An 11740-nucleotide genomic window follows, 5' to 3' on the forward strand; every position below is an offset into this window, starting at 1 on the left:
ATCTAGTGGTAGCTCTATAGTTCTGTCTACTACTGATCACTGCAACACAATGCTTAAATTTGGTTTTCTAAATATCAGATCATTGTCTACCAAAGCTTTACCAAAGCTGATAAACTGACTTTTTAAAAGGGATTTAGTCACTAAGATTTAATTCCTAAAGTTGACACTGTTAAAGACTTTTTTACTATTTTATTATGGACTGGAGAGTCTTTCTGAGTGCTGCCATCTCTCTGTGTCTGCAGCATTCAGTGGATGAAACAGACTGTTGCTGTCCAGTATAATACCAGTCATGTAGCATTAGTGAAATGTGGTACACACAATTGTTATTTGTGCAAAGTTTGGCTGCTTTCCAACACGTTCTTCCTAGTATTTTTATAGGTAAAGCTGTTCTCTGGAGGCTACTTGTTAGATAAGAAAGAGGATATAATGTGAGAACAGGAAGTTTATGTACATCCCCCATTTGTTCAATCCAAATTATTTAATGGGAATAGAAAGAGACTTGATACCTTCAACGTTGCACAAACAAGGCAATTCAAACTGCTTTACATGAGACATAAAAGGCAAGAAATAAACGAAACACACCATGACAATATAAAATGACATAAAAAGGATTTAAAAAGAGTAAAATAAAATAGAAGATAAAATAAAACAGGAGAATAATGACTAATGACGGTTATGGTGCATGACATGAATAAATAGTCCCAAATTTACTTTAATAAGAGGCAAACAGAGCCTTGACTTAAAAGAACTGAGAGTTGGAGCGGAGATGCAGTTTTCTGTGAGTCTGCTAAGTGAAAGTAATGCAATAAAACAAGGATGAAAGTCAAGAGATAAAGATCACAGATGCATAAATAAACTGAAAGATCCTCATTTCAGTCACAGTGAAAGGTTTAACACACCTTTGTTGTCTTCCACTAAGAAGTTTCTCTTATATTTTACAGGCCAGGCTGTTGAAACTAAACAACAACATCATATAAAAATGAGGAAATTATGTGAAATCAGTCACTTGATACACATCCTCTTTGTTCAATCCAAATTATTTAATGGGAATAGAAAGAGACTTGATACCTTCAACGTTGCACAAACAAGGCAATTCAAACTGCTTTACATGAGACATAAAAGGCAAGAAATAAACGAAACACACCATGACAATATACAATGACATAAAAAGGATTTAAAAAGAGTAAAATAAAATAGAAGATAAAATAAAACAGGAGAATAATGACTAATGACGGTTATGGTGCATGACATGAATAAATAGTCCCAAATTTACTTTAATAAGAGGCAAACAGAGCCTTGACTTAAAAGAACTGAGAGTTGGAGCAGAGATGCAGTTTTCTGTGAGTCTGCTAAGTAAAAGTAATGCAATAAAACAAGGATGAAAGTCAAGAGATAAAGATCACAGATGCATAAATAAACTGAAAGATCCTCATTTCAGTCACAGTGAAAGGTTTAACACACCTTTGTTGTCTTCCACTAAGAAGTTTCTCTTATATTTTACAGGCCAGGCTGTTGAAACTAAACAACAACATCATATAAAAATGAGGAAATTATGTGAAATCAGTCACTTGATACACATCCTCTTTGTTCAATCCAAATTATTTTTACTTTTTTTTTATTAAAACATCTTTTTATTAATCCCAATGAGCTGGTGCAAGTGTTATGATTGCATACAATATGTTCTGCTGACAGATACCCTAGAATTTTAGTTTTCAACAGTTTCTTAATAGTGATGTTTTTAAGGTTATTATAATATATAATATATAATATTATAATATTGACACTTTTGTCTAGTTTCATGCAATCAGTCACATGTGTCTTTGTTATTTTTTGATTCACTTTCTTCAGTAATGTTGTGATTAAGCATGTATTGTACACATCTTTTTTATTATAAAATTTAAAGTTTTTGGATGAAAAATACCTTTCCTTGCTTAGCTGGTTCTCTTCTGCTGCATATACTGCAAGTCTGACTTTTTTAAAGGAATTTAGTCACTCAGATTAAACTCCCAAAGTTGATACTGTTAAAGATTTCTTTTTTTATTTCATTACATGCTGGAGAGTCTTTCTGAGTGCTGCCATTTCTCTGTGTCTGCAGCATTCAGTGGATGAAGCAGACACTGACCTTAGTGCATGTGGGTATAAACACTGAAACTCACGTTCTCTCAGATTCAATCATGTGACTTCATTGAGTTTTTGAAATGTACCAACAAGTCAACAAATAAGTCTAACCAGCCAAACATATCACCTGCCTTCTGTTTGTTGAAATCGGTACATTTTTCTCTGCATGCAATAAAATATTATTTTAATTCAAATTTTTAGCTAAAACAGCATTGTCCTTTGAAAAATGGTCAGTGTAAAGAAAAATAAAACATTTTAAACATCACAAAATTTCTACAAATTTTCCTCATCTGTATTCAGACTAATAAATATGTACAGATTTTTCCACAACATGAATATCTACATTTTTCTGGATTTTGACATAATGTTACAATAAATGTTCAGTTGAAGTGCAGTAAATGTTTCCTCTTTATTATCGGCTCTTAGTCTTGCAGGTTAGCCAGAAACTCCTCTATTTCTCCACACATCTGGTGTCTTTTTCTTTCTCGAATCTTCCTCAGACTTTGGATACTTTTCTCACGATGGGGAGATTGCTGCGGTATCCCTGCTGCCATCATGTGATATTTTATTGACTTGTTGCTATCATTTTGATTGAAGTATAAATGTTTGGCATAGTAGTAGTAAAGTACCTGTCGGTCTGCAGGTTCCAGATCACTTTCTACCAGTTCCTGGTAAATCTGCTCAGCTTCAGCCTGGCTGTGGTTTGATTGTGCGTATATGTTTGCAAGAGATATTTTTATTTTAATCGAAGAATGAGGGTAGAGAGAGATCACTTCTTTATGGAGACTGATTGCTCTGTCTATCATGCTTTGCTCCGGGAGATTGTCCTTGTGTGAATAAATCACCCATTTGTAGCAGATTGCAGCACACCACTTCAGATAACGTTCATCTGGATGTCTTTCCAGAGCCTTCTCTGCCAACTCAATAGCCTTATCCATAGATACATACGTTTTGTACAGCCTTAGTAATGGTATTATACCACTGTAGCTGTTTGTGAGCTTTGTCAAAACCCTTCTGGCCAACTCATTTGCTTCATCTTCAATTTTTCCTCCTCTCTTTGCACATTCCTCAAGGTATAAAGCAGCAAGGTACAAGTTCTCTGGATCGTGTTCTTTGGCGATTTTCATTTTTTCCAAGATGTCTTCCTCCAGTGGTTTGTTTTGGTCCTTATAAGCATTTACTAACGCTATGACACGGCTGGTGTGCCACTCCACCACATCTGGCTGCGTGCTGATGGCTCTCTGGAAGTAATCTGCAGCCAGCAGCTTTTGGTTTGTGCTGAACTTCATCAGGGTCCAGGCTTTTTCAGCATAGATCTCTGGATGGAGCTCGTCCTGGGATGGAGATGGGTATCCTTTCAGCAGGGCATCGACCTTTGACAGGTAAGTCTGACTCTCTTCTTCCTCTCCCAGGTGGTGGTGCAGCCAAGCCAGGTTCCCGTAGTGCACCACCAACCAGGGGCCTTCATCTGAGACAGTGTTTCTCATCTGGCGGAAGGCCTCTGCGGCCCTGCTGAAGAAACGCTGGGCGTCTTCAGTGAAGCCCAGCTGGTAGTGAATGTACCCATGCAGGTTGTAAATGTGACCCAGCCACCTGTATTCTTCCTTGGTTTCGATGTCCTCCAGCATGTCTCTGAGACGGAACAGTTTGTACCTGCTGGAGTCCAGGTTCCAGGTGAAGTGGCACTGCAGGGCCCCCAGTTTAGCCTTCAGTGTCGTTTGACTCTGAGCAGTACTGACAGAGAGGAAAAATCACCAATATCACAACACATATGCAGTGTGTTAATATGCTGAGCGGGTAAGGAGAGTGAGAGAGAAGAAAGAAAGAAAAGGGGAGAAATCAAGAAATAAAAGCAAAGGAGGGAGGGAATGGAGCAAAAGAGGAGAAAAGAAGGAATAGAGAGCTGATAGATAATAAAACAAATGACAATAGATTATTAATATTTAACTTTTAACTATTTAACTTATTAAGACTTATTGATTATAAATGTGAAATACAGTAGCAGGCACTCACCTCATCATGCAGCTGTTAACTTGACTCAGTAGTTTTCTAACTATGTTTTGCTCTTTATGTACACTTCAGCTTTGGTTGCAGCACCATAAAATCAGTAATGTATAACTTTATGGCACTATAAATGATGCTATGTGGAGGACCAACTTTGGTATTGGTGCATGTCATTTTCCAGGTAATAGAAACCTACAGCCACATGTCCATCATACTGATACAAAAAAACAAACAAACAAAACAACAGAACAAAAAAGTCATGACTCAACATGGAGCTCAGATGATGACGCTTTCATTTGTCAAGAAATGTTTTTGAAAAAAATCTCTGCAGACCTGAATACGTGGCAGGTGAGTCAGAGGAAGGTGCAACTTGAAAACATTCATCTGTAAAGACACAAAATGGAACTTTGTCCCCTCCAAGTTTTTATACCAGTTCATATCATCATCATCATTGTCATCATCATCATATTTCTGTAAGTCTCATGATGTTCTCTGACTCATACCAGAGACGAGCAGATTTAAGTAAATTTACTTAGTTAAATTCCACCACTGTCCTCAACTTGAATCTTATGCTGTTGCAGTTTGTGCATTAAAGGTATAATGATAAAAAAAAAAAAAGATCTACTCCATGAGCTGATAACGACATTGGTGTCCCATAACTTGGGAAACAGGTGGGAAATATTGTTTGACTGTTAAAAAAAAACAAAAAAACATCAGAAGTTTTTGTGTATTCTAGCAATACATTTAAAACAGTATGTGAGTGTTTAAAGATAATAATATCATAATGAAAATAATACTCCATTAAAAGTAAAAGTGCTGCATTTAAAATCTAACTTACTACAAAACTACTACAAAAGTATTTAATTTGCAAAGCAAGCAAAATGTGCTTAAAGTACAATTTAGAGTGATATATATATCATATACAGGATACATTAATAGAATACTAACACTGATTCATTGATGGGTGCATGTAAACAGCATTTTAATGTCAAGGTAAAGCTTATTTTAACAACCTATATTGTTGGATAAATCTATAATAATGAATATTTCATAAAGTGATCATATGTTTTAAATAGAAAATATTGATCTGATATCAGCCAGGTGAATGTAATGCAGTAAAATGTATAATGTTTCCCCAATTTCCTCGCATTACTTGTTTTATTTCATTGATCTCCACACAAGAAATGAGAAGGACTGAACACAATGACATGAAGACTGCTGCTGCAATGCCTGTCAGGCTGATGTGGATTAGACTGTCTGTACAGGTCGTACAGACCATCCAGACGGCGAGGGCAGCATCCACCATTACCTGTTATAGGGCAAATTTGTTGGGGTTCCAACGGTGATGTGAGGAAAGGAAGTTAGATCCCCTGACATGTGCAGTTGATTTTATTCACTCTTTTTTTGCAGTGTTTGCTGGATAGAGGGCTGTCTCACGCCACTATTAAAGTGTATGCAGCAGCATACATCCTGTCACAAGGGTTTTGGCAACAGACCTGGTGATTACTAAGTAAACAGAGACATGTGAGATGTGTAAAAAAAGAAAAGAGGTCAATGTCCTGTAATCTGCTGCATTTTAAAACGTAATGGAATTGCAAGTGCAAGTATTTAAATCTCCATCACAGATCTGTTGCATCTGTTTTCTTACAAGTAAATCATATTGTTAGATAAAGTGGGACGCACTGTAATTCATTTTCAGTTGGATTTATTTGCACAAAAAAGTTCACTCCTGGTCCTGTAACTTGGTGCACTTTTTGATTTTGCTTAATTTGTTTAATAAGAATGTAAGTTATTTAAATAGTCGATGTTTTATATGAAGATTCAATTGAATTTCAATTTTCCATTAAAAGAAAGTTGCAAAAAATGTTTGTGTATGCTGTAAATTATAGTTCTTAGAAAGAAAGAAAATCTTTCTTTCTTATTAAATTCTTACAAAGAAAGAAATCAGAATCAGTCAAAAATCTGAATCGACAGGTCAGACTTTTAAAAAATCAGAATTGGCCAAGAAAATTGCAATCGGTGCATCTGTAATCAAAATGATGGAAAGAGGAAAGTGTGGATAAAAAAAGGAACAGCTCATGACCCAAACACCCCATCTGTCAAATGTGGCGGGGCCTCCATTATGGGTTAGGGTTAAGGTAGGGTTAGGGTTAGCGTTAGGGTTAAGGTAGGGTTAGGGTTAAGGTAGGGTTAGGGTTAGGGTTAGGTGGGGTTAGGGTTAGGTAGGGTTAGGGTTAGAGTTGTATATCATTTCTGTTTCGTGATTTAGAGATATTATTGTGAAATTGTAACATTTTCAGTACTGACCTTTGCAAGTTGCAAGTGACCAGAAGATTAATTAAGGGTATCCAGACATTCAGCAGGTACAGGGTCAGAATATATGCTGTTGCTAAAAAAAAACCCACTGGTTTTCTATGTTTGACCCCATTAAATACAAATTTTTATAGACTTCTCATTATTCATTTTCCATATTAGACAATGAAGTCATAAAGATTGATTACCTTCTTTCCGGAGGGTATCAGTTTCGGTTCATGTTACTGCAGTATGGAAATCATCAGGATTAATCATTAAAGGTTTTAATGCCATGTATTCAACTGATAACCAGACAGCCTTGTTCATCCAATGCACATCGACTTCCATTATGTCAACATCAAAGTCTGAACTTATGCAAAAGGATAAGGAACTTGACACAAGCCAGTAAAATGAGTTTCGAAGAACTTGGTTGATACTGAGTGTGCGATATGTTTCATGAGAGAGTTTTGTTTTTATTAGTGACTTGTAGTTTTTCTGAAATTATTCTGGAACAGCTGTGACCTGATCAATCTGCACTGTGTCTCATTGCAGGTTTAAAACCACATTCCAGGAATAACTAATGTACTGTAGGAAACTGTGTGTTAAACAACAACTATGACTGTGTAGATAATTATTATCTCATTTCCTGAACAATAAATCTTTAGAGGTTCGATTAATAAGCAGTTTTTGGTGTTGGCTTTAACATGTAAACCATAAATGTAACAAAGCAAAGACATTTCTCATTAAATTAATGTTTTGTAATTTTAAGATTAAATGCAGGTCTCTTCCGGTCATCACGCACTGACAGTTTTTGAATCCCGTGGAGAGTTTTAACAATACAATGTATATACAGGCTGCGTAGTAAAAGCAGCATATTAGCACATTAGAGCAACACAATACAATACACAATCACTGTAGTTATCTGCATCAAACACAGGAAAATACTTGAAAGTTTAAAGGATATATCTGGCAATTTTCTATATCTTTATTATTGTCAACAAATCTCATGTGCAGAGCCAAACCAACAATGAACTCATCCTACTTACAAGTATTGTATGTGTATCCAAAGTCTGATATATCTCATTCCTCTGTGCTGTAGACCTCTGTTGCTATGAAAAACTCATCAATGAGCCACACTGCTCCACTGGGTGACATGTTGCTTCTCCCCAAAGACCAGCGGCCATTTGTCAGGAATCAAAGTCAAACTTCATCAAAGTGCCACTGACATACCATGGGCATGTGGTGTACACAGGCAAAAGAAGTTCATTGTCCATGCAAAGTTTTGCGTTTCTTAAAGTTTATTTCTCAAAAACCAGCAAGCAAACAGAAGAACAAAGAAATCATGGTCCCTGCTGCCTCTTTTGCTTTGGTAAAAAAGAAAAAATCATAGGCCCACCCACATGCATGCTGGCCCTGTACCTGCATACCAACCTATACAACCTCAGGTGCCCATAGTGTTACCCAACTCACAAAACAAAATAAAAACAAAACAAATTACTATCGAAATGGAATCTACATAAAGCAAATATCTCGAATAATCAGATAATACTAATTATTATTCGTCAAACAACAACCAAACTATTAAATAGCTCCATAAACAATAGACTGATAACAGCGATTACATTTTCAGTCCCAGGAGAGCAGTTCCTTGTGTTATAGAAATCTTGAGCTCATCAATTCAGAAACTCCAGGAGACATGGATGTCTTATGCAAAAAGATTTATTGACAAACACAAACTTAACCAAGGAGATAACAGTTACAACTCAAAGTGCTTTTGTAGACTCAGTGAAATGCAACAGCATATCTGAAGGACAAGAGTTGAACCACTCTCAGTTACTCAGGCAGCACCCAGGTCACCTTGTCCCTTGTCACAACATTGGTATAAGATTGTTTACTTTAGTGCTGTCTCTATGGCAACAATCATAAAGCCACGTCGACTCAACCACGAAGAAGACAGCTGTCTGTCCTTCACTGTCTGCTTGTCTAAGGAGCATTTCATACAAGGCACATACATGAAAACTCCCTCACAGTTCCCTCCTTTTTCATCAATAGATCAACAAAAATGACCTACCATGATATCCTTCAGACTTGGAGTAACATACACCTGCCTTAATCAATCAAACATCATCTGTCAACCATCATGTAAATCAAAATATACAATTATTATTATGGATAGATTATATAAGAACAAATGATGTAATGTAGAATTAATAAAATAATGTAACAATGTGATGAATGTAGTGATGAGATAAATGCAGTGTAAGGTAATATAATGAATCTCAAATATCTAACCCTAAGACATGTTAACATCAATCCGTACACATCCAATCAGAGACATGAAGGTATTTTCTTAATTCACTAAATCAGGACAGAAGAAAAATTAGTCTTAATAAAACATAACAGAAATAAAATCAAACATCTCAACTCACCCATTTTGCGTGACTGAGAATAGCCAATTAAAGCTAAAATAATTCACATAAATCAAATATGTGACAGTGACAGATCAATCAAAGTAACCATATGGAACCATATGGAATCTTATACGCTTACTTAGCGTATAATATTCAAAAGAACTTAATTATTCTAGTGATTGGAATATGTAGTGATCATCTGAAATATGTACTAAGGCACAAAACATATCAATCAATGTTCAATGAAAGTTACACACCTCCATATATGAGTACATACTACTATGCAAATAAATTGACAATGTATCACAATTACCTGATTGAATTGCATTGAATGGAATATATAGTAAAGACTAAAAATAAAAACAAACAATATGCATTCCTTGGACTACCTGCAGACTAAAACATATGATTGATTAAATGATCATTGCATTAGCGAGCAAATTTAACTATTGTGGCTCGAATAGCAGTGGTGGTACTCTTAAGGTGTGTACTATTTTCTGGCTCCTGGGGTTATTCTCCAAACAGCAAAGGCATCACATTCAGTTTGACAGACTAGGCTGAGTTACAGAAGCTGCTTCCACAACATTTTGGTTCACTGATGAATTTTAAAGTTGGAAGACCCATGAGCTTCGAGCGAGGAGCATAATCACAGAATTTTGCAGTGACACATCCAAAGGTATGAACTGTTTTGTCATCATCTGCGACTGTAGATGACAAAATCATTGTTAGACCACAGTTTTTTTTTAAATTTTCAAATTCAAGAAGCAGGAAATGGCCACTTTGAAGGCAGCAATTATGTATTTTGGGGCACAAAATGATCATGAGGGCTTACCAGTCCCATTAATGCAGCGGTCCTCTGGTCCTACACACTGAACTGTCTTGTTACACACAGGAGAAGACGGATCATCACAGGTGAAACACTGCAGGTTGTTTTTTGTCAGATTAAGAGAGTCTGAAACAGAACAGGAGATATGGCAGAAACTGTACAAGACACAGAGTGACTTATTGTTCTTCACTGTGATCAACATTAGACTGATACTACATGTGAATATGATTCTGTGTGTTTAAAAAGGGAAATGTTTTTCTCACTTACGAGGGATGACTTGACCGTTGCAGCCATCGGTTTCACACACATGAATAAATTCAGCCTTAGGTCCAACGCCAAGGCTGAACGAAAATGTGTAGTTTCCTTCAGTGAGAGCGGAGGATGGCAAACATGACCAGGTGATTATCGGTGGGAAATACCCGCTATCACTTACTGTAAAGTGAAACACAGACCGAACACTGTAAGGCAGAAATCCCATGAATGGCAAAACTAATTAAGTGAATGACATTGAGGAAAAATCAGACTTAATACTTTTTACAACTACCTTCTGCAACAACAGTTGCACACACCTCAGTAGCATTACATGGACGTAAGGTTGGTTGCTTTCTGCTAAAAAACTGTTGACCATTCCAACACTCAAGAGCTTCAGCTGCAATTTATGAAATAAATCAGAATGAGTTGAACAATCAACATGAATCCTGTTTGTCATATTAACACAGATACAGTATTCAAAGTTAATCTGATGAGAGACAACCCTAAAAACACACAATGACAGAATGGTATATAAGCCAAAGTAAATCCAATAAATTCTTCTTAACAAATATATAAAATATCAGAAATCAGGCATCAAATTAAATGGCTGCAGCCTTTAGATGTACAGTTTTCTGTCATGCTGACATCTGCATTATTTCTCTCTCTAAAAATGTGGAAAGAATGAAACAGCACTATGTAAAATGATGTTAACTGGGACATTTCTGTGGCCAATAAAGAAAAACTTATGTTTGGGGAAAGATTGTGGTTTTGTTTTAGTAATGAAAAAGTAAACATGTCCTGTTCTTCAAGTCTGTGTTGATGTTTTTATTATTTAACCAAGACCATCATCTTTCCTTTATCTTAACAAAGTGCTTTGAGTCCCTAAACAACTATAACTATGTTACTATAAAGATATTAATCATGCTTTAGTTGACATGAGTGAATATTGTAGGAAATACAAATTAAATATGTTGACAGTGAACTTTTTGTAACTTGATAGCTCCATAAAAGATGTTTCTTCATTATGCTGAATTCTGTGCAGCATGAAGTTTCTTTCTAAACATATTTTCTGCTGCAAATTTGTCATTTTAGTGTTTTTATATTTGTTTGTAGATTTCTGTGGTTGCTATACAGATGATATAACAAACAAAACATAAATGATGATGATGATGAACTTGAACTTGAACAAAAGTCAGCACCTGGCAGACACACTAAAAAAATAGCAGAATTATGAACTACTTGACATGACAAGTACCTGCAGAAATGCTGTTTAAGAGTGAGTGAGGTTACCTGTGCTGGAGAGTGTCCAGATGAGAGTGAGAGACAAGATCAGTTTCATCATGATGAGTAAATGTGCAGATTACAGGAAATATTTTATATAGTGAACCTGTGTTTAAAAAGAGGAAGTTACTGGACACACTATTTTTCACTTTCAAAGCAGCAATATTAACTTTCTGGCTGTACACAGCTGCAGATGTATATATATATATATATATATATATATATATATATATATATATATATATATATATATATATAAAAATCAAGATAATTGATAAAAGGATATTTTGGAAAATTAAAAATGGTAAAATAAATAAATGTACAAAAAATGCAATAAAAAACAGATTATTATTACAAATTATATTATTACGAAATATTTTTGAAATAATCCAGTTCCATTAAAAAAAATAAATAAATATTGGATCATAAAACATTGTCAACATTCAGAAGTGAAAGTCTGATACTGATAACACCTACACCTCAGAACAGAAATGAGACGAAATGAAGTTAAGTAGAATAGAATCAAATGTAACTTTAATATTATTAAATAATTAAT

The 11740-nt window shown here is 35.4% G+C and overlaps 1 protein-coding gene and 1 pseudogene across 1 annotated transcript; both read right to left on the minus strand.

Annotated features, from left to right (window-relative positions):
- Positions 1–2540: 2540 nt before the first annotated feature.
- LOC137188507 (interferon-induced protein with tetratricopeptide repeats 5-like) lies at positions 2541–4136 on the minus strand. The gene is made up of 2 exons (XM_067598161.1): positions 4132–4136; positions 2541–3852 (listed from the first exon to the last, which is right to left on the minus strand). Exons 1-2 carry the CDS (start codon positions 4134–4136, stop codon positions 2541–2543), a joined length of 1317 nt encoding a protein of 438 aa, XP_067454262.1.
- A 5199-nt stretch (positions 4137–9335) lies between these two features.
- Positions 9336–11245, minus strand: LOC137188508 (phospholipase A2 inhibitor and Ly6/PLAUR domain-containing protein-like; annotated as a pseudogene).
- Positions 11246–11740: the final 495 nt, after the last annotated feature.

The sequence above is a fragment of the Thunnus thynnus genome, chromosome 8 (genome assembly GCF_963924715.1).
Source record: "Thunnus thynnus chromosome 8, fThuThy2.1, whole genome shotgun sequence".
In the NCBI taxonomy this organism is placed as follows: Eukaryota; Metazoa; Chordata; class Actinopteri; order Scombriformes; family Scombridae; genus Thunnus; species Thunnus thynnus.